This window comes from Mirounga angustirostris, unplaced genomic scaffold (assembly GCF_029215605.1).
Source record: "Mirounga angustirostris isolate CCGP_5_RB_7025 unplaced genomic scaffold, mMirAng1.0.hap1 SCAF_7, whole genome shotgun sequence".
Taxonomy (NCBI): Eukaryota; Metazoa; Chordata; class Mammalia; order Carnivora; family Phocidae; genus Mirounga; species Mirounga angustirostris.
The window spans coordinates 29031008-29054123 of record NW_026991715.1 but is presented as its reverse complement, the minus strand read 5'-3'; the positions used below and the strand labels follow the sequence as shown (position 1 = coordinate 29054123).

Genomic DNA, 23116 nt, shown 5'->3' with positions numbered 1-23116 from the left:
CATCTAAGATGAATTACAGGAAAAATTATAAGGTTGGAGCAGTTACTTGATTTCACAACACATAATTACCTGAATAGTTAATATTTTCAGCAGGAGAAAGAAAGAAGGAAAAAAAATGTTGGATTTGTGGAAGGTAGTGAATAGTAGAATATTACCATTACTTGTGTTATGTTGTCAATATAAATTGAAGTATATCTAATTATAACAGATTCTTTTATTAGTTCCTAAATGTCTGATTTGAACTTATTTGCAGTTAATCAAACATTAAGTAGCAATATATACCATGAATGGATATCTGATTTTCTTGTTGTAAAAATTTTTTTTTTTTTAAGATTTTATTTATTTGCGAGAGAGAGAATGAGAGACAGAGAGCATGAGAGGGAGGAGGGTCAGAGGGAGAAGCCAAGACTCCCTGCTGAGCAGGGAGCCTGATGCGGGACTCAATCCTGGGACTCCGGGATCATGACCTGAGCCAAAGGCAGTTGCTTAACCAACTGAGCCACCCAGGTGCCCATTGTAAAAATATTTTATATTATTATTTAGCTTCAGAAGAACTAACCATTGCTGGCATGACCTTTACAACTTTTGATTTGGGTGGACATGTTCAAGGTAAGATTCTATTACTCTTACAGTTGCTTTATTTTATTTTAATAAAAATGTGGCCATTATTTTCCAGTGCATGAAATCTCATTCTGTTCAAGGAAGGCCAGAGTAGACTTAAAATTTAAGAATTATTACCACCAGATAAGCTTTAAACCAAAGTGATTTTCATGATACTCCTGGTCAATTTAAGTCTGAATTGCTTTAGGTGTAAAGCATGAACCTAAATTTAACCTCTGTCCTCTGCTCCAATTCACATCTCACTGATTGTCATAATCATGTTATGATGTTACTGCTCTGTATTAAAAATCTTCAATGGCTGACCTACAAAATGGAAGCCAAACTCATTGACCTGGCATTTGGGATCTCTGTAATCTGATCCCAGCTTATTTTTTGAGTCTTTATTTTCCTTTTTTCCCTTTCCTATTCTCTGTACTCCAACTAAACAAAACCCTCTTGATGTTCTCCCCCTCTGTGCTTTTGCTCATGCCATCCCCATCTGCACACAAGTAACCCACCTTCAGGGACCAGTCAGTGTAAGTATGGCTACCTCCCCTGAGAAGCCACTCTCACCTGGGAGTCCTCTTAATTATACTTCCATAGTGCTTAGTGCATTTGTGTAAATGTCTCCAAGTTTGGAAAAGACTGTTATCTCCTCTACTAAACTTTCCGGAACTAAAGTCTATTTCTTATGTCCCCCAAAAGACATGGCAGTGCCCAGCACATGGTAATTCATAAATAGTGAATATTACAAAGTTGGTGGGCATTCTGAAAGCTCCTAAGACAAATAATTGAAAAGATTTTGATTGGTTGTGGCTAGTGAATGCACATTTGAGACATAATAATTATTTGAAATATATATGAAGTATTTTCCAGAATATAATGGTTAGAACTGGAACCTAATGGAGTTTGTCTGAGACTTAATTTCTGTGTTGTTTTTAAGATATATCATAAAACTGAAGTCAGAAAAAAGTTGCTTACCCCTAAGGCACCCCTAAAACTTTTCTAAAAATAATGTCATGGAAAAAAATTACCCTAAAGGTTTCATCGACTTTAACTTCTGTTATAACAGTTTGCTTTTATTATTTTAACGTAACAAGTCTGTACCCACAAATTTCCTTCTTTCACTGACTCCGAATTTATCAGTGGCAAAAAAACTGATAAAATGTCAAAAAATGAATACTGCATATAAATAAATAAAATTAAAAAATAGTGGCAGTCATCCAGTGAACTTAATGTGCATCATTGTCCATTGGTAGCAAATAATAATTCCACTTCTAACTTGGGAGAATTGGGGCAGAGTAAAATATTTGACTTGCTCACATCAAGGAAAGCCTTCCTCGGTCCTCTGGAAAGATTTGGCAACCCTGGGTTAAAGATTAACTTGAGTATATAGTGAAGTGGTAGCAGCTAAGGGATAATTATACTTGATATCTTGTTGGACTCTTCCATCAAACCATCTGCTAGGTTTGACCAGCAAATAAAATCTAACTCCTGATTGTTTTTGTTAGCTCGAAGAGTGTGGAAAAACTACCTTCCTGCTATCAATGGCATTGTATTTCTGGTGGATTGTGCAGACCATGAAAGGCTGTTAGAATCAAAAGAAGAACTTGATGTAAGTTAACTAAAACTAAACATAGCTGAATCACTGTGGTAAGCTTGAGGAAATAGGTTGGAGATCTAGGTATCAGAGTGCAGCTTTTCTGCAGTCTCTGATATAACTCCTGGCAATTTATGGAGCTCAGTGGTTACTCCACTTAGAATGCAGAGACAGTAGCTTGGAGTAATTGTAGCTATTGAGGACATACTAACACAGACTTTCTTCCTGAAGACCTAAGCTCACTCTGTGCAGCATGCCTTTCTAGTATATTTCATGTCTGTGGCATACCTGGAGTGGCTTGGTCTTGAGTCCCTGGTCATCCTAGATGCCATTTTCTTCAGGAGCTGGCTGGAACCTGGAAATGGTATAACATATTATCTTAGTCACCACTTCCAGGAGTGAGTAGGGGCATTTGTAGCCACTTCTCCTCCCCCTCTTCCAGGTCAGATGCTTCGTAAAGTGGCTCAGGATCAGCTGGGAAGGCCAGGGCTAGATCTGGGACCACAGAGAAAGCAATGATTTGACCTTGACTGTGCCTCTGCCCAGAGCAGGCAAGTAACTGTTCATGTGGCAAAGTCCAGGTAGGTTCTGTGGTCATGGAACAAGGTCAGGGAATTCCTAACTACCTACTTTGTGCCAGGCACAGGTATATTAACTCATTTAATTCTCAAATCAACTCCATAAGGTAGGTGCTACTATTCCAAATTCTCTTTGAACTTCATTGAGGCTTATTTGTCCAAGATCTCATAATTCATAAACAGTAGAACTAGAATCGAAACCAGGTCTGCTCACCTTCAAGGTATTTGTTTTAGAGTCCCTTAGAGATTCACAGAGTGAGCAGAGTTGAGCATTTACAGAAGGAGTTACAGGGAAACAGAAGAATTGAGCTTACAGTTTCTTTGAGCTCACTCTTTTTTTTTAAGTTGTTTTTTTTTTTAACTCCTCTCTCCACCCAGCTTGGAGCTCAAACTTAACCCCCAGAACAAGGATTGCATGTTCTACTAACTGAGCCAGCCAGGCGCCCCAGAGCTTGCTTTAAAATGTACGAAAAGTTTGTCAAAGAAATTTGGCAATACTGACGTGCTATGATAGAGAATGAGTCCTTGATACTCATTGGTATCTTATCATAAGGAGCTCTTCAGATAGTTTCATATCAACATCTTGTCTTTCATTTTGTTTTGTTTCAGTCACTAATGACAGATGAAACCATTGCTAATGTGCCTATACTAATTCTTGGGAACAAGATTGACAGACCTGAAGCCATCAGTGAAGAGAGGTTGCGAGAGATGTTTGGTTTATATGGTCAGACAACAGGAAAGGTAAATAAAACAATTTTTTTTTTTACTAGTGTGAATATTTCATTTGACAGTGTAAGGGTCTTTTAATTTAATACCTTATTTGTTTTTATCTTCTGAAATAGTTTATTCCAATACTAGCACTAACAGTAATCATGGTGTGATTAGTCCAATTGGCGGTCTGCCTTTTTTTAAATTGAGGTATAACTGACACGTAACATTAGTTTCAAGTCTACAACCAAATGTCTTTTTAAATTACTATTGTCCAACTACTATGCCCATTATTTTTTTTTATTTTCTTAAAAACTGTCATTTGTACATTTGGGTCTTTTTAAATTAGTCTTCATGTGTTTTCTTTCTACCACTGAATGAAACCCTTTCTTAGGGATAACAAAAATGTTAAAGCTCATGCTTGTGGGAAACTGAATGAAAGCTTTCAAAGTTTATTCTTCTTAGTTTTTCAGAATTAGCCACCAAATAATATACTTAAAGGTTTAAGCATTCCAATAATGTATTTAGGCCCTAAGTTCATCAGAGATAAAAATAAAATGTAAATTTGAACAGTGTTTGGGGATTTTCTGAACATAATACTTTTTTTAAGATTTTATATGAGATAAAGAGAGTGAGCATGAGGGATAGGGGGAGCCAGAGGGAGAAGCAGACTCCCCACTGAGGGGGGAGCCCGAAGCGGGGCTGGACCCCAAGACCCTGAGATCATGACCTGAGCCTAAGGCAGATGCTTAACCGACTGAGCCACCCAGGCATCCCTGAACATAATACTTTATAATAAGCTTCAAAATGCATTATTTTTGCAATCATTTTTACTAGTATTTGTTTGAGGGAGAGACCTTGGTATTGAAAAATATCAGAGTTTACAAACAAAATTTCCTTGGTTTGTGTGTGTGTATATACACACACACACATATTTTCAGAGTAGAGAAATACTGCATTCTTTGGAAGGAGACTCTGATGTTAGGGTAGACTTTAGTCTGTTTTCTGTGTCTTCTTTTCTATAAGTCAACTCCCCATTTTTAGGAAATGCCTTGTTGAGTCATAAACCTACTCAAAAAGGTTTGTCTTTAATATTAGTGAAGCTGGCTTGGGTAACTTAAATTTTTCTAAGTCAAAGATTATTTTCATTCTTTTGTGCCTCAGAAACTCCCCTCTTTCCCACTGAGAGAAGGAGGTTTCCTGTGTGCCTAAGGGACTTGTCCGCCCAACACCCAAGGCTTAGCACAGTCACCCTTTGTTCTGAGACGTAGAAGCTGCAATTCAGCTGTAAAGTGGAGCTTTTATTTCATAAAGGGGTCATCCATCATAATATAATGTCTGTCTTCCCTTCTAGGGCAATGTATCTCTGAAAGAACTGAATGCCCGACCCTTAGAGGTTTTCATGTGCAGCGTGCTCAAAAGGCAAGGCTACGGAGAAGGTTTCCGTTGGATGGCACAGTACATTGATTAACAACTGCCTGCATCGGTTCCAGGTCTCACCATTCAGGCCTGCCCAGAGATTTGATCCGCTCAACATGCATAACTTGAATTCAATAGACTTTTGTTGGTTAGAAAACATGTTTTTTAGATTATTAATATTTTATCAACTTAATCTGAGTGCAAATTGAAAACTGATTCAAGTAAGTTTGAGTATCACAATGTTAGCTTTCTAATTCCATAAAAATAGTTTATACCGTTTATAATCTGACATTATCCCCAGCACCATTTGTAAAGAACAACTTCCCAGCAGTACATTTGAGGCACTTTTGAACAACGTGAAGCTACAAATATAAACCATGTTTAAAAGCTCATCATGTTAAATTTTTACGTACTATTTTGGGACTAGTTTTTAAATTTTAGATTATACGTCCACCTGTCTTAAGTGTACAGTTAATAATTAGCTTATTGATGATTGCATGATGCCTTACAGTTTTCAATAATATTTTTTCTTATGCAAACGTCATGCAATAAAACACACCCTGATGTTTGGCATTTGTGTTGGACAGATGTTTCATTTAATGTGTCTTATCTAGCTAGTATGCTCCGAAATTTTGAGTATTTAATAAAATAGGTATGAGGGGGTTGTGGGGAAAGGAGACCACTTCAGAATTTTTAGGATAATGTATAAGTCTCTAGAGGCTTTTGCATTTACCAGGAGACAAGCTGTGTTTAGTTCCACCTTGTACCACATTTATCTCTGAATCACATGTGTTTGTAACAGTAATGCTACCATTATTAGTGCTGATGGGGGCCACCTCCTAGTTTCCGTGGAATCGGTCTTTTGAAGAAAAGCACATCTGGTACAACACAAGGTTAATCTGGGGTTTGATAGGCCCTATAGCTCCATTCCAGTTGTCTGATTCTGAAGTGTTCCAAACTTACTGGTGCCCAGTTCGGTTATTTGTGCCTTTTCACCAGAAGTAGTGACAGGCACCAGTCTCCCCACATTTAGAGGTACTCCCCACTCCCTTTTACATAATGGTACTCCCAGGGCAAGCGACAAGTAGCACCTTGTGCGTAGTTTCATTGTGGAGGCCTGTATATGTGTGAGAAAGGAAGCCTCTTCTGCCTTCTGAGCTGCATGGGGATTCTGGTCCTGTCCTATAGCTTTTTTGCATTGTTTGGCATATTTTATTTCTCAGTAGAAATAAACGAATGCTTGTGTTTGGTTTTCCTTTTTCTTAATTGCTCTCAGCTCTTACTTTTAAGCACAAAGGCTTTTGTTTTTAGAAGTAATGCCTTCCATGTGATAGTGTCTGCAGGCCTCACTGATAGACTAACATTTTAGGTAGGTTTTAAAGCACTTTAATTTTCTAAGAAATTGAGTTTGTTTGTTTTTTTCCATGAGGTTCTGAGATTCCCATAATTACTAAAATAAGCTGAAAGGAAGTGCCAAATATATATTTTTAAAGACTCAAACTTAAGAGAGTTCTCTCTTGGTTATAAACCAGGATTTTATAGTATATTTCACCAATTCCATTGAGAATAGATTTTCCAATTCCCTCAAGAATAATTTTAATATCAGAATTAGTGTTTTCTTTAGCTTTTTTCCAAATCAGTTACTCTAGTTCTGTCATTAATAATGGAACATCTGAGACAGATAAGGATTAAGGGATATGACTGAAAGGAAATACCAGTTAGCTAAACCAACAAGGTCATTTCAACATGACCTCTGGTTTTAGTAATAGGGCTTTTCTGTTTCACTTTAACCTTCCTTTCAAATAAAAGAGCTTCTTTCCTGCTTAGAATCATCAGTAGCATCATGGGAAAAGGAGGAAATGACATACCAACCTGTTGGCTTATCCTGCCACGGGTAATTCAAGTACTCACTATTTTAGGGGCACCTGACTGGCTCATTTTGTGGAGCATGTGACTCTTGATCTTGGGGTTGTGAGTTCAAGCCCCACACTGGGTGTAGAGATTACTTAAATAAATAAAACTAAAACAAGTACTTCTAATATCCTTACTAAACAGAACTGCGCCTTATTAAAAGTACTGCCTCTCGTTGATATCTGTCTTGAATACCTACAGGGACATGCATTTTCTTTCAAGTATTTCCTTATATTGTGATATTGAGAAATTATTTGTATCATAAATTGGTGTAAAGGAAAAACCTTACTAGTTTCTCTAAAGGGGAGAAATGCTTTCTGGTACAAAATAAATCATTCCAGAATTCTCATTTTAGTTCGGACACTGGATCAAAGAAACAAAGTCAGTTGTGGACCACAACTAAACTGGCTATTTTCCCAATGATGTAGGATTCTTATGGCCTGAACATTCAGAAATGAAGCTGTGCATAGCAGCAACTGGCTTTTCCCCCAGCTCCAGGGAGATGGACCCTAGTCATTGGGTTTCCCATCTCACTCTTCCAGCTCCTCTGAACACATCCACTGAGTCACTGCTCCCCTTCAAAAGAAACATACTAAGAGAATAGCAAGAAACAGTAGAAGCACATGGGGAAAACATGCTCTCTCTGTGCTTGTGTAAGTGCATGCACCTGTGCAGTATTTTGGGGGTAAATGGTAGCACTGGGGACATAGATTAATTATATACCTTTTACTGGGGCGCCTGGGTGGCTCAGTCGGTTGAGCGACTGCCTTCGGCTCAGGTCATGATCCCAGGGTCCTGGAATCGAGCCCCGCATCGGGCTCCCTTCTCGGTGGAGAGTCTGCTTCTCCCTCTCCCTCTGCCTGCCTCTCTGCCTACTTGTGCTATCTGTCAAATAAATAAATAAAATCTTTAAAAAAAAAATTATGTACCTTTTACCATAAGTTGTGAAAATGTATACAAGTTAAAATTGGATTCCATATAAATCAGGCACTGCTCAAAAGATACCTTAAAATCTTCAGTCTAAAGCTCTAAAAGAAACCCTTAACCCCACACCTCTTTCAAGGACTGCTGTTAATTATATTTTCAGGTAACTTTTTAAATTGATTCCAGTTTGTCTTTTATCAGTGAATTTTTAGAATGGAGATCATAGCATTTTTTAAAATTGGGGCAAGACATTTCCTAAAATATATGAAAATAATTCTTCACTATTGGCTTGGTTGACCCAGTATCTCTGAATGCCAAAGATGTATGAATCCAGATATTGCCTGCATAGCTGTAATGTTTAGTTTTGTGTGCCTGTGTTTATATATACATCTACTGTGGTTTACAGTGTTGTTTCTTTTCCTTAGTTTTGAACTGGCTCACACTTCTTCCTAGTGCTTTCCAGCACATAAACTACTTGTAAAATTATTAAAATAGGGTAATAGCTGTGATAATACTGCTTCTTGCCTTCTGCAAAATGATTTGATCAGCCACATTCAAAATACAGCATTTTCACAAATTCCATCATTAAAAGCAGTGTAATTCCAGTTGACATGATTTGAGAGTTACAGGAGAAAGGTCTACATGTTCTGAAACTGTACGGGTTGTGACTCAGTGTGGCATTTCAGTCTTGATAGTCATGTGATTCAAGTTTGCAAGGATTTATTGCCCAACTTTGACCAGAGTACAATGAGAATAGCTAATATGAAGGGAATGCTCTCAAAATATCTTGTGTTCATTTTACTTAGAGTATATTGTTTGGATCATTTTAAACCTATGTAAAAGTTGGTGAAGCTTCAAAAAATCTCCAAGAAACCATGAAAAAAAAAAAGATTAGCAAATAAAAATTCCTTAATGCAAAATTAATGGTGAATTAAAGGTTTTCTGTAAACCTTTCATTTTTTTGCTGTAAATCTAAGAGTTCAGAACAGTGTATCTTCAGTTAAGGTCTAAATTCTCAAAGCTACATGGTGATGCTTCTGATGGCTTCCATCACTGTTCTTTGGAAATGCAAATTAGTGCTTTTTAATTCCCCCCCCCCCCCCCCAAGGTACAGTCTAACAGGTCTAGGAATATGGGACTGTGCCTCTGTGCAAAGTGATTGGGATTTTGTTAAAACCGTGTTTCTACTCCTGATCCCTGACCCATCCCCCCTCACACACTCCCACACCACAGCTGGATAAAAAGTATGAAGGGAATCTACAGAGTCTATTGAAGATGTAGCTCTGAACCAACACATTTTTGTTCTCATAATTTAGAACATTAGGTAACTAATGCATTTAATACCACTGATCGATTGTTCAGGGATTTGACCACACTTTTAAATAGAATCAAAAGTAATTACAGTAAGCAAATTTATCCAAAGTAAACTTTGTTTCAGGAGCATCCTTGTCCCAAATAGGTTTTAGGGCAGAAATGGGAAAACCTTTTGAGTGATTTCACACCGAGTTATTTTTGCAAAAGCTGCATTGCACTGGATGAATTCTTCAGCATGCATTTTAAATGGGGAAGAGAGAATTCGAATTAATTTCAGTTTTAAGTATTTTGGGGCAAGGGGGGGTGATAGTTCTATAGCTTTTGACATACAAGTGGTCTTTGGAATTGTTTTCATTATCAAGTATAAAGATTCACATCGGAATGGCAAACTTCACATGGGTTTCTCTATTCCCTGGTGCTGCTTCTAACCTGAACTCATCATCAGTTGACATACTGAGATGATAGCACTCAGGGTGAATGTAGTCACGTTACTTTGAAAGTGATCAAAGTGTTTTTCTGTGGTGAGGCCTTCAGTATTTGACTGAATGCGGGGTATGTTGAAGTGGTTAAGTCGGTGTAAGTTTTTCATCACTAACATTGTTTGCACTTTTGCACACCACTGCTTGCACTAGCATCTCAGTGTGAATTTTAACAATGGTTTTACAGTGTATACAGATTGTTAAGCATAATTTATATAAAGATGTTTCTGTTTACCTTTATGTATTTTACAAAGAACAGCTACAATAGATGGTTAAATGTTCTTGAATTGTGTTTGTATGTTATTTTGATTATGTTCTATTATCATTCACCCCCTATGAATTCGAGTGTCAGGAATAGAAAAATAAAATGCTAACATGGTCTTTGAAAAACTCTAGTGTCAAGATCCATTTTTATCATCCAACTGTAATTTTCATTTTGCTCACTGGAAATTTCTTGGACTTTGAAATTATGAAGATAATAGAACTTTCCCTTTGTACAAAGATTCTGAACAATCTTTGCTTAAGTACCAAGGCCTAATTTGCCTGAGGACAACTTAAGGGCAAACTGAAGTAGAACTGACAACAGTGTTGACTGCTGAAATGTGAAAAATAAGGCAACCAGTTGGTTTTATCTACATCAAAGTTCTCTAGCGTTCGTATGCATCAGCATCTCCTGGGAAGATTTTATTTTATGTAAACTCTGTGCCCAATGTGGGGTTCAAAATCACAACCCCCCGGGGATCAAGAGTCCCATGCTCTACTGACAGAGCCAGCCAGGTGCCCTTCCTGGGAAGATTTTTTTTAAAAAGCACAAAAGAAAAAATAATCCAACCGCAGGTTGTGATTCAGTAGACCTGGAGTGGGGGTGGAGGGCAGGAATCTCAATCATCTACAAGCTTCTCAGGTTTTTCTGATGCCAGAGTACATGGATTTTTCATTTAGCAGAAACAGTGATGTAACAATACTAAATACTAATATTGATGTAGGAAAGATGTTATTAGGGTTCGAAGCCGACGGCCAAGAAAGAATTCTTGAGATGTCTTTGGTGCAAAAGGGTGGTTTTATTAAAGCACTTGGACAGGACCCACGGGCAAGAAAGAGCCGCACCAGGTTCATGAGGAGTGGCCCATTATATACTTTCAAGTTGGGAGGAGGTTAGGGACAGCCTAAATCTCTAAGGAATTTGGAAGCAAGGTTTCCAGGACCTTGAGGGGGCTAGCTATTGTTGGGAAAAGGTCATTTATTACCGTCTAATAAAACCTTAGTCATGAGACCCTTCAGATGTATATCAGTGGGCCATATGCTGGGGGGGGGGGGTTGTCAACACGTATCTTGGGGTGGGGGTTAGAGATAAAGGAAGTTTCCAAAGGAATTTTTATATGTTCAAGTAGACTTACAGGATCCTGGGCGGGGAGAGGGGGGTTCAGGCTAGGATTGCCTTTTGCCCGTTGCAAAGTATTAACATCGAGGCAGTTGAGTCCCTAGAGGAATGTCACTCTGCCTGTTTCAAGGACTTGTGAGTGGGCTCTAGGTAGTAAGGAAATTTAATAATTTTTCTCTTGCCTTTGTTTCCCACATCAATATCACTAAATGATCACTGGTTCATCAGTGAAGAAAAACATTAATCATTTTGGTAAGGATTATCGAGCTACTTTTGAGACTTAAACCCTTCCTTCCTTTAAATCTTTCCCACAACAATGTACAGAATGACAACAAGCTTTGGGCTAGCTCTTTTAACATAAGCAATCACAATTCTATTACAGTTGTGTCCATCAAATAAATTTACCTCTGGACTCATTATTTGTTGAGTTGAAACTAACAAGAAGATAAAAATAGTGCAGTGAAGGAACAAATAATGTGAAATAAATGATCTCCAGTTTATTTAGCTCATTTTCCTGAATTTAGCTATGTAATTTTCAAAGGTACAAGTAATGCAAGAGTCAGAACCCCCTGCAGAATGTGAAAGACACTTTGTTCGGAATAGGGAAACTTCCTAAGAAACAATGTAAATGTAAATGAAGCCCTTTGGGTGGTGGCCACTGTCCTCCTCCTTGAAAGGAAAGGCATTGCTTAAAAATTGTTAACTAGAGGGGCGCCTGGGTGGCTCAGATGGTTAAACGTCTGCCTTCGGCTCAGGTCATGATCCCAGGGTCCTGGGATCGAGTTCTGCATCAGGCTCCCTGCTAGGCGGGGAGCCTGCTTCTCCCTCTGCCTCTGCCTCTCTCTCTCTCTCTCTGACTCTCATGAATAAATAAACAAAAAACATTAAAAAAGAAAAAGATTCTCTCTCTCCCTCTCTGCCCTTTAAAAAAAAAAATTGTTAACTAGAAAGTCCTAAAACAAAACAAAGGTCCTAAAAAAGGCCCTGTTTTTGTGGCATCCCTTATATAGGGTTCAGCTGGGGATGCAGTTCACTGACAAAAGTCAGGACCTCTATTTACAAAGCCTCTTAACCTTGATTTATTTAAAGTTAGACATTAAGGGGGTGCCTGACTGGCTCAGTCAGAAGAGCATGCAACTCTTGATCTTGGTGGTCGTGAGTTCAAGCCCCATGTTGGGTAGACCTTAAATAATCTTAAAAAAATAAATAAAAATTAGGGGTGCCTGGGTGGCCCAGTCAGTAAAACATCTGACTTCGGCTCCGGTCATGAACTCCGGGTGCTGGGATGGAGCCCCAAGTCAGGCTCCGCACTTAGCGTGGAGTCAGCTTCTCCCTTTCACTCTCCCTCTCCTTCTGCCCGTCCCCCCAGCTCCTGTGTGCTCTCTCTCAAATAAATTTTTTTTTTAAAGATTTTATTTATTTGAGAGACAGAATGAGATAGAGAGAGCATGAGAGGGGGGAGGGTCAGAGGGAGAAGGAGACTCCCCACCAAGCAGGGAGCCTGATGCAGGACTCGATCCCGGGACTCCAGGATCACGACCGGAGCCAAAGGCAGTCACCCAACCAACTGAGCCACCCAGGCGCCCCTAAAAATCTTTAAATAAATGAATGAAAATTTAAAAATAAAGTTTGACATCAAGGCTCAATAATTTTCTGGCTATTACTTAGTATATAAAGTAAGCCTTGCTTTGGAATGTGGGTTTTGATTTGGGGCGTCGTAACAAGTAATTTAAGATGTTTATTAAAGTCACTAACTTCAGGGCGCCTGGGTGGCTCAGTTGGTTAAGCGACTGCCTTCGGCTCAGGTCATGATCCTGGAGTCCCTGGATCGAGTCCCTGGATCGAGTCCCGCATCGGGCTCCCTGCTCGGCAGGGTGCCTGCTTTTCCCTCTGACACTCCCCCCTCTCATGTGCTCTCTCTCTCTCATTCTCTCTGTCTCAAATAAATAAAATCTTTAAAAAAAAAAAAAAAAGTCACTAACTTAAGGGCGCCTGGGTGGCTCAGTTGGTTAAGTGACTGCCTTCGGCTCAGGTCATGATCCTGGAGTCCCGGGATCGAGTCCCGCATCGGGCTCCCTACTCGGCAGGGAGTCTGCTTCTCCCTCTGACCCTCCTCCCTCTCATTCTCTCTGTCTCAAATAAATAAATAAAATCTTAAAAAAAAAAATAAATAAATAAAGTCACTAACTTCAGTGATGGCAATATGCCACTACAAACAAGCCCTTTATGTTGCAAAAATAAAAAGAGCTTTCTTCCTTGATTGTATCGGAAGGGCTTGGGTTAATGGGTAACACATTCCTCCAGTCAAAGGGTTTTGCATGGAACAGATTTCAAGGCTGTTAAAAGTAAAAAAGAAGAAATAATTGAGGCGAGGTACAGGTGTTACAGGGGTCAAAATGCAGATTTTGGTTCACTGCTTGCTTTTTTTTTTTTTTTTTTTAACATTCTAGAAGTATTTATTTCATTGCTGGCCACTTGGTTGCTGCATGCAACTCTCAACAACGAGCTGCCACTCTCCACTCCTATAGAAGAACCAAATGTTATGGTACCACTAAGGTTTTCAGACTTTCAGGCTTTTATTACCAATATCATTACTCTAGGGACAAGCCTTTTAGGGACTTAAAAGCACTTATTCTCTATAAAAAGTAACTTCATATTTCATGCACATACTCCAATTGGGAGACTTAGGTCCAAAATGGAAAGAAAAAAAATTTATTCTAGTTATCTAATTTATCAGGAACAAAATAAGCCACTTCTCCTTGCTTTGTTATTAGGAAATAGGATTTTTTTTCTCTATCAGGAATCAGGACAGTAGCTTTGATGATCCCTTAGTTATAAAATTGTTTACTAGTTAAAGTTCTCTCCAAAGATGTTAAGAAGTAAGAAGCTGGCTCATTTTCCTATAGGACTTAAAGAAATATTTGCAGTATGTGTAAATTCTAGTTTATATTGTAGATCCTTGTGATAATATTTAAGAGGTCTAGTCTCCCCATTTAAAAAATTCTACCTCAGGAGGTAAAAGGAAATCCCCATCATCCCTGAGCAAAAAAGGGAAAAATCACAGGTACTTTTATTTGTTAATAGAAGCCACTTAAATGAGTTATCTAACTCTAGAACATTCTCAGAGAATTTACATAAACTGAAGCAGGTACAAGGTGTTCTCAGAGACTTATTCAGATAAATGTATTTAGTAGTTTGAGTAGCTGCTCTGTAAAAATTTAAATCTAACTACACAGCTAAACATTTTCCATTTTGAAATTCAAGAATATCCTGAGAGGATGCTTATGGACATGAAACTACTGGGTGCAGAGAAGTTTTAAAATTTCAGCAGGAGGAAAAGAGAGTGGGGAAAACTACAGTGGAGAAAGTAAGAAGGGGCAGGACAAAGCTGTAGTGATGGGCTGGGCCTTTCTTCCCATTAAGTCAGGGGACTCTGGCTATCTGTATGCTATACTTACTCTTCTATTAATACAAACTGGATGCTGAAAGATAAAATTAAGAATGTCCCAAACTAAATTTAAGTCTTTTAAGGAGAAAATGACAGAAAACACTTTAGCTTCTTAATCAAGGAGTGCTATAATATAATTTCAAGGCATCTTAATATAATTCATTTAACCCTAAAGCAGTTGTGCAATAAGCAAAATATCATAAAATGAAAACAACAAAGGTCAACTTCCTACAGGGGCCAACAGACAACATCTTTACAGCACAGCAATTAACCTTCACATAGTGGAGTCTTGTTTACAAGGCCATCAAAAACTGAAAATCACAAATGTCACCAACAAAAGGAATGTTGATTAGAGTGGAAAAACTTCCCAACAGGCTGCCTTCTCTGAAGGAATTTCAGACTGTTGCTAGCACAGGTTGGCTAAGCCAGATCTCACTGATGGCTCCATTAGAGAAAGGAAATGCCCCACTCAGTGCTGTTTTAAAAATGTAAAAACACTGGGAGGGAAAAAACAAAATAAAACAATCTACTGTTCCCTAACGTATACAGCTCAGCACCCAGAGAAAGCCTCTGCCCCCAAAAGAGACTTTCTACAAAGGCGTAAGCTTCATCAAATGAGGTGTAACATTTCATTTTCAGGACATGTCTTTCCTTGCAAGGTCTTTAGAAGCAGAAGTTCCACTTGGAACTCTAATACACACCTCTGTGAGCTCAGTTTCCTGAAAACATACACCTGCCGAGCTCTAGGTTCACCCTTGCCAGTGACTGGATTCACTACTTCACAGCCACCAGAATCGCACATACACTATTAACATGATGAAAAACACAGCAACCGCTGCAAGTTTGGCGTAAGTGGAATGCATGTTCAAGTACTTCGCGTCCTGGTGGTATTTCTTGGACAGACTGGACAGATTGTTAGCCTTTGAATCCAATGCTGAGAGTGCTTCTCCCCGTTGTAACACTTCTTCGATATTGGCCACCATGATCCTCTGCACATCTTGCAATTCAGTGTTGATGGAGCCTAGGTTTCTCCGAGCACGGCTGTCAATGTAGAGCTTCTTGGTTTTCTGAATGTAGGTGTCAAACTCAATAAAGGAATAGGGCCTAGACACAGTGGGCACCTTCTTCCCATGCTGTTCATCAAACTCTGAGTGCAAATCTTCCAGGTAGGCAAAAGCCAGTTTCTTAGGGAAGGCAGCTTCACACAAAACCAAGTAACAAACTCCCTGCTCAATAATGTAGTGGAAAGTTATGGCACCAGCTTCCAAAGTACATCTAGTAGGGGACTGTTCATTCAACTTGCGAAAGAGTTGCTTAGCCTGACTCTGGTACTGTTGAAGATCCCGGCCAGACTGTTCGTCCTCCTGCATCGAGGCGGCCAGCAGGAGCCCGTCCGCCACATGGGCGATCATCGTAAGCAACACCATCTTCACAGGCTACAGGGACCCAACACTGGCCGGGATGGCCGAGGACGTCCTCCTGACTTCCTCTGCCGCGACAACAGTTACACCTCTTAGTTCCCGAAGAGCCAGCTGCTCGCGTCTCGGTTCACTGCTTTCTTGAGCAAAAAGCAACTAAAGGTGAAATTCAGTATTGGAACTGTAGTCCCATTTGATGTGGGATTAGCAAAATTTCACTAACTAGAGAGATTACAAACATTACCAAGTTACAGCACCACTTTTATGGTTCTCCTAGCACTTGGGTTTGGGTTCAAGTCCGTCTAGACCTATCTCTGGACTGGGAAGCCCTACCAGACTGAATGCAGTCTGGAGAAAATCAAGTTGACTTTTGTCTATTCTAGGGACTTCACTTAAAAAAACCAAGAAGTTGGGGCACCTAGGTGGCTCAGTTGGTGAAGAAACCGACTCTTGATTTCGGCTCAGGTTATGATCTCGGGGTCCTTGGTGGGAGCCCAATACAGGGCTCCGCAATCAGCGGGGGCTGTGCTGCAGGATTCTCTCTCCCTCTCCCTCTGCTCCTCCCCCTGCTTGCACACACACACACGCGCACGTGCTCTTTCTCTAAAGTAGATAAATATAAATAAATGAATAAAATTTAAAAAATTTTTTAAAGTGAAGTATAGTTGACATGTTACGTTAGTTTCAGGTGTACAACACACCGATTTGACAATTCTAGACTTAATGCTCAACACAGTAAGTGTAGTCACCATACAATGTTATTATAATATTATTGACTACATTTCCCATGCTGTACTTTTCATCTCTGTGACTTATTTATTTTATAACTGGAAGTTTGTACCTCCTTATCCACTTTATGCCCTGCTTCTGGTCCACTACAAGAGCCCTCTTGCATACATTTCTCTCACCTGGCACACCCCACTTGCCTTATCCAAATTTTTCACCTTCGAGGTCCAAATCAAGTTCTGCCACCTCGGAGACACATCTGTGACACCTCTGTAAAAACAAATTACTGGACTCAGAAGGCATTGCCTCTAGCCAACTGTTGTGCTGTAAGGATTCTCTAGAATAAGTAGATTAGTATAATTTCTAGGAAAACAGAAAACATTTAACTTTAGCCGAAGCATCATTTTGTTAAGACAGTTTAGCACAGGAAGGAGTTTGGCCATCACAATGGGGTAACAGGACCAGTTCAACTACACTAGTGCCCTACTTATGAATAACTGTGTGATTGGGGCGCTTGGGTGGTCCAGCTGGTGAAGCCTCTGACTCTTGGTTTTAATTTTTTTTTTTTTTTAGATTTTATTTATTTTTTTCACAGAGAGAGATATAGCGAGAGCAGGAACACAAGCAGGGGGAGCGGGACAGGGAGAAGCAGGCTTCCCGCAGAGCAGGGAGCCCGATGTGGGACTCGATCCCAGGACCCTGGGATCATGACCTGAGCCGAAGGCAGACACTTAACGACTGAGCCACCCAGGCGCCCTGACTCTTGGTTTTAGCTCAGGTCATGATCTCAGGGTCATGGGATCCTGAGCGTGGATCAGGCTCTGCCCTCAGCAGGGAGTCTGCTTCTCTCTCCCTCGCCCTCTGCTTCTGCCCCGCGCCTCCCCTTCTCTTGCATAAGAAATAAAATCTTTGACTAAAATAAATAAAATACTGGGATGCCTGGGTAGCTCAGTCAGTTAAGCGTCTGCCTTCAGCTCAGGTCATGATCCCATGGTCCTGGGATTGACTCCCCGCTGAGCAAGGAGGCTGCTTCTCCCTCTGCCTGCCCTTCCCTCTGCTTGGGCCCTCTCTCTCTGACAAATAAATAAATAAAATCTTTTTAAAAAATAATAAAATCCTTTTAAAATTTAAAAAAAATTAAAAAGTAACAGCATGATGAACCACTGTTAGCTTTCGGAGTGGGTCTTGTTCTTCAAACTGATTAAGCATAGTTGACGCACAATGCTACATTAGTTTCAGGTGTACAACACACGGAATCAACAACTCTAGACCCACAATTATAGCTACCATCTGATATTCTTCAGCCTTATTGCAGCAGAAAAAGGATGGTCAAACCCTGGTCCTCTCTCAATTTGGGAGGAATAAAGAAAGGCCTAAATTGTATTCGTGGGATCGGGCTTTTAATTCCTTTAGCCCTTTTTTCAGCAATGACAAATGACTTAAGCTTTTTAAACCTTGGTGGAGATTAGAATTCTTACCTCCAAGGATTGTTGAAAGGATAAGAAAATGTACCGCAAAAATGTACTAAGCACTCAACAAATGGTAGTCATATATATATAACAATGTACATTTATGTACAAAATACAGCCCCTGGCTTATGCCCGAATAGGCAAAAGTGTTGGGGGCAGGCGAGGTCTTAACATGGGCTCCCTGACTCGTCAGAACGTCGTGAACCTCTTAAAATTTGACGCAGAGCTTTGTGCTCTGTTGTGTTGGTAAATTCTACTGCGAAAACGATTCGGTTGGCACAAGGGTCTCAAATAAGTTCGTGAACCAAAATAGTTGGGGAACCGGCAGGGCAGTTAAGGCTTTGATTTAGGGACAAGGAATTGGGGGTGACCTAAGGAAGCGCCTCAGGTCACCTGAGGGGAAGTGAAGATCAGCAGTGCGCGTCTCGGCCCACTGCCCTTCCTCCTGGAGGTCTCACTAGGGGGCAAGCCCACCCTTGCCCCCCTTTTCTCTGCCCCTTGAGCCCGGCGCGGCCTCCAGGTCTTCCTCCCATGACCCCCAGAGCGCCGCACCGGGGGAGGAAACGCGTGGAACCTCAGCCGCCAAAGCACCACTCGCCCACCGTACCCCGAACACTCTTCAAACTGGGCGCGGGGGCGGGGCCAAAGCGCGGGGCAGAGCGTCGAGGTAGCGTTCCGGCCTATGAGGGACTGGCGTTCGGGCGGCGGGGGCGGGACGACGGGGAGGGCTCCGGCCTATGAGGGACTGGCGTTCGGGCGGCGGGGGCGGGACGACGGGGAGGGCTCCGGCCTATGAGGGACTGGCGTTCGGGCCCCGGGGGCGGAGCGGCGGGGAGCGCGCAGAGAGCCGGGGACGCCACTTTTGAGAACGTCCGCTAGCCGGGCTGGTCGGAGGTCGAGAGAAGCAAAGTGGGCGGGAGCTTGTGTGTAACTAAGGGCTCCATTGCCCAGGAACACAGCTCTGACAGCTGCTGAAGGAAACTCTGCAATGCTGCCTTCTTTCCTGACTGCCTGGCAGCAGATGGCAGGGGCGCGAAGCTATCTAGAGAACAGCCTGAGTTTTTCTCTACCGCAGCTTCTACGTAGGGCCAAGCTCAGAATCATCAGTCCTCTGGTAGTTGGGTGGCAGTGGGGCCCCTCTTGGACTCTCGGGGGCCTCATTCTGCCTTCCTCCTCGGAGAAGCAGTGCTCCGACCGTTCTACGTGATGACTGGGCAGCCTTTGCCTACCACTCCCAAGTGTCAGGGCTGGGCTGGGCAAAATAGGGAGGAGGGTCCCTACCAGGGTTCTCTCCTTTTTTTTTTTCCCCCTCTCTCAAACACAAAGTTTTACATATGGGGAACTACTGCTTGTCACCAGGCACTTGCCAAGTACTGTGTTGGTGTTCGATTCAGATTTGGATGCTCGGCCTCACTTTCTGTCTGCTTTTCCTTTAGTCAGTAGGCATTTCCTGAACACCTGCTGGCAACTGGCATCACATACAGAAAAATGGGTAAAGATCTGCCCAAGGCACCATGGGAGGCGAAAGGAAAAAGCGCCCAAACATTACCAAGGAGGTTTCTAGAAAGCAGGCACCAGGAGTACGAACTGGTTAGAAGGAGTGAGAGAGGATGTGCCAGTTCCGTAGCCCGACAAAGGCATGGCAATAAAGGCCACGCTGTAATTTAGGGACTGGTAGAGTTCAGTGCCTGAAGAGGACTATGGAGAGAATGTACTAGGAGAAGGCAAGAGTGGAGGGAAAGACTGGAGAGCATGAAGCCTGACCTGAGGAGGAAGCAGGAGAATAGGGCTGTTTTGTTTTTTTTCCCATCCTCCTACCTGTTTTTCACCTGTAATGATACATATGTTATTTCTAACACCGGTTCCAAAACCAGCATTGTATGATGTATGACCATGTTCACCAACCATGGTAGGAGCTAGTGCTCCACCAGGATATTCTGCCCTTGGGACCATCAAATCAGAATCTGGACGTGCTATTTGAAGTTGGGACCGTCTGGATAGACGTGTCCTTCTTAAAATGCCACTGACTGTTGAGTATGTGCACTAGAATGTGTGGCGCTGACAATGGGGAAGATCCTGATAGGAGGTAAAACTAAAGGACAAGCTTGAAGCTGTTGAAAGAGTGGGGATTGCCAACCTATAAAACACCTGGCTGAGCCCTGGGGTCAAGTGGGTGGGTGCTCACTGAGGATAGTGCTGGGAGAGTGGGGAGCTGAGACAGAATCTGTCCCATCTGACCCCTCTCTCTGCAAACCTCTGACCTGGGACTGGCTTGCCTGAAAAGTGTGGGGATCTGGTGGCTCCATCAATCAAACAATTCAAGTGTAATTGTAGGGATAAGGGGGGGGGGGCATACCCTGCATTCTAATCCGCTAGGAAAGTACCCAAGTTGAAGAGTTGGATGGGCATATCTTTTTTTTTTTTTAAAGATTTTATTTATTTATTTGCGAGAGAGAATGAGAGACAGCACGAGAGGGAGGAGGGTCAGAGGGAGAAGCAGACTCCCCGCTGAGCAGGGAGCCTGACGCGGGACTCGATTCCGGGTCTCCAGGATCATGACCTGAGCCGAAGGCAGTCGCTTAACTGACTGAGCCACCCAGGCGCCCTGGATGGGCATATCTGAACTCATCAAATAGCCTAAGGGCTGTCCATTGAACACTGGACTGGACATGATCTCTGTGGCTCCAGGGCTCAGGAAGACCTGTGAATAAAAACATCAAGTTTCGGGGCGCCTGGGTGGCTCAGTTGGTTGGGCGACTGCCTTCGGCTCAGGTCATGATCCTGGAGTCCCGGGATCGAGTCCCGCATCGGGCTCCCTGCTCGGCAGGGAGTCTGCTTCTCCCTCTGACCCTCCTCCCTCTCATGCTCTCTGTCTCTCATTCTCTCTCTCTCTCTCTCAAATAAATAAATAAAATCTTTAAAAAAAAAAAAATCAAGTTTCAAGGAGACAATTATAGTTGAATTTAAAGAAGATTTTTTTTTTTAGCACAATGACTTAGCACTGGATTGCTTTTAAAATGACAGTCTCTCTGTCATTAAAATTCAGAGGTTGTTCTAAAGAAGTTGTTTTTTTTTGTTTGTTTGTTTGTTTTAAAGAAGTTGTTTTGTAAGATTGAGTAAAGGACAGGCGAGGTTAGGTAGGGAGAGACAGATAGGGGACCAGTAACCAGGCTCACAGATACCCCAGATGTGGAGAAGTGTTATAGACAAGATAATAACCAGAGAGAAGGGACCAGAACAGGTCCACCCTGTTTGTCTTAATTGTTATAGATGAGATATTTACCAAGTTCCCTGGTCAGTTTTCTAGAGCAGATGACCATAAAAGCCCTCAGTGGCAACCCATACGGGACCCCTCTCACTCTACAGAGCTTTTTTTTCTTTCTTTTCTGTTCTCACCTTCACTTAATACATTTTCACCTCACTTCACCTATTTGTCTGCGAGATTCATTCTTCGACTTTGTGAGACAAGAACCTGCAACAAGATGAGGTTTCACAACCCCTTACCCCCCAAACTCTGGAGGTGCTATCACCCAGATGCAGCTCCTCAGATGAAGGCCAAGCAGGAACCAGGATTAATGGTGCAAGTTGGTGCCAGTCCCACACCCTTTCTTGACTAGAAGGAAGTGCTTTGGTTTCAGGGGGATGGGGGGGGGTGGGTTTTCCCAGAGATTTGAGCATCCCTTCTGATTCCTGATGCCTCTTCAGGGCCCACTGCTCTTTCTTTGACATTAACCCATTATCGAGTCTTAACATTGGATGAGGCAGCAATTAGGCCCACCTGGCCTCCTTCCCAAGCTTCCTTCTGTAAACTAATGGGCATAAATGTTACGGCTGGCATGTGGGAAGCCAGGCTATGAAACTAAGCACCTGTGACCAGAACCAGGCAGTGATGACCCACAGCCCCCAAATTGGAGTTTGGAACATCCACAGGTGAAGGTTTATTTTGCTGAGTCACTTTTCTGACTTGGCTTCTCTTACAAACCCCAGCTGCTCTTCTGAGTTTCATGTTGCTCACAACATTCAGTCCCTAGCCATGGAACATTCCTTCTTTGCAAAAAAGGGGCGGGGGGTGAGGGGGCAGGAGGGATGTCCTATTCAGCTACCCTCTAGCTCTTGGGTTACAAGGTTTCAAGTGTACAGGAAGGCCACCAAGGAGCTCAGAACATTGGTAAGCTGGGGGTTTCTCAGGCCCAGGCAGCTGTCACAGGTATCACATGAGCTGGTCCCTGATGACCCCCAGAGGTGTACAACCAGCCCCTATTTCAGCCCTCACCCCAGACCACAGTTGTCCTGGTTGAGGGTAGGGAAGCCCATGAGAACTTGTAAACAACCAGGCTTTGCCAGCTCGGATTCCAGGAAGTGAGAGTTAGTAAACAAATCCCTCTGGCCTCCTCCCCTCAGCCTAGAGCGGTCTCTGCCCAAACCTCCTCTTCCCCTCTTCTTCCACCTTCGCTGAGTCCTCATTTTGCCCACCTCATGTCTATGTCCCCTTAGCACCTCTCAGCCGCCCCGCATGGGGGGCCCAGCAGGAACTGTCATCCTCATTTAAGAAATGAATAAATTGAGGCCCAAATGCCAAAATACAAGTCCTTAATTCTCAATTACCCCATTTCTGCAGCAAGAAGCCTTGAGTTTAAGCTTTGAGTTGGGGGATGTACGGGAGTCATGCCCCAGGAAAGGCAGAGGCCCAATATGAACTTTTTTTTGAAAGTTTTTTAGAATGGCTTCTTTTTGCTTAATGTTATGTTTGTTCTTGCAACAAAGCAGTTGTAACTTACCGAATGTGGCAGGGATTCCAGACCCCGTCCCCCCATAGTATTTTTTTTTTAACCTAGGGTGATAAAACACATAGCATAAAATACAGATAGCAACTTCTTTTATGTATGTATGTATCTATTTATTTTGAGAGTGTGAGGGAGAGAGCACCAGCGCCAGCGGGGGGAGGGGCAGAGGGAGAGGGCGAAGCCGACCCCCAGCTGAGCAGGGAGCCCAACAATGTGAGGCCGGATCCCAGGACCCCAGGATCATGACCTCAGCCGAAGGCAGACACTTAACCGACTGAGCCACCCAGGCGCCCCCACATACCAACTTCTAAGTGTAAAGTACGGTGCTGTCAACCATATGCTCACTGCTGTGCACCA

General features: G+C 42.1%; 2 protein-coding genes across 3 annotated transcripts in view; one reads left to right on the top strand and one right to left on the bottom strand.

The window, feature by feature from the left end:
• The window catches only part of SAR1B (secretion associated Ras related GTPase 1B), a 29216-nt gene extending 22472 nt beyond the window's left edge, over positions 1–6744 (top strand). For both annotated transcript variants that reach the window (XM_045892732.3, XM_045892739.3), the window contains exons 4-7: positions 544–609; positions 2112–2215; positions 3388–3519; positions 4841–6744. In XM_045892732.3, coding sequence (XP_045748688.1) covers positions 544–609; positions 2112–2215; positions 3388–3519; positions 4841–4957 — 419 coding nt within the window. In that variant the 3' untranslated portion in view covers positions 4958–6744. The remainder of the gene's footprint in view (positions 1–543; positions 610–2111; positions 2216–3387; positions 3520–4840) is intronic.
• A 7721-nt stretch (positions 6745–14465) lies between these two features.
• Positions 14466–15887, bottom strand: LOC123852474 (vesicle-trafficking protein SEC22b-like). The gene has a single exon (XM_045886498.3). The coding sequence runs from the start codon at positions 15787–15789 to the stop codon at positions 15142–15144; it is 648 nt and encodes a 215-aa protein (XP_045742454.1). The 5' UTR covers positions 15790–15887; the 3' UTR covers positions 14466–15141.
• Between the last annotated feature and the right edge of the window lie 7229 nt (positions 15888–23116).

What these genes read in the sequence shown, in the direction of transcription:
- LOC123852474 (XM_045886498.3), bottom strand. Translation starts at nt 15,789, where the DNA reads ATGGTGTTGCTTACGATGATCGCCCATGTGGCGGACGGGCTCCTGCTG.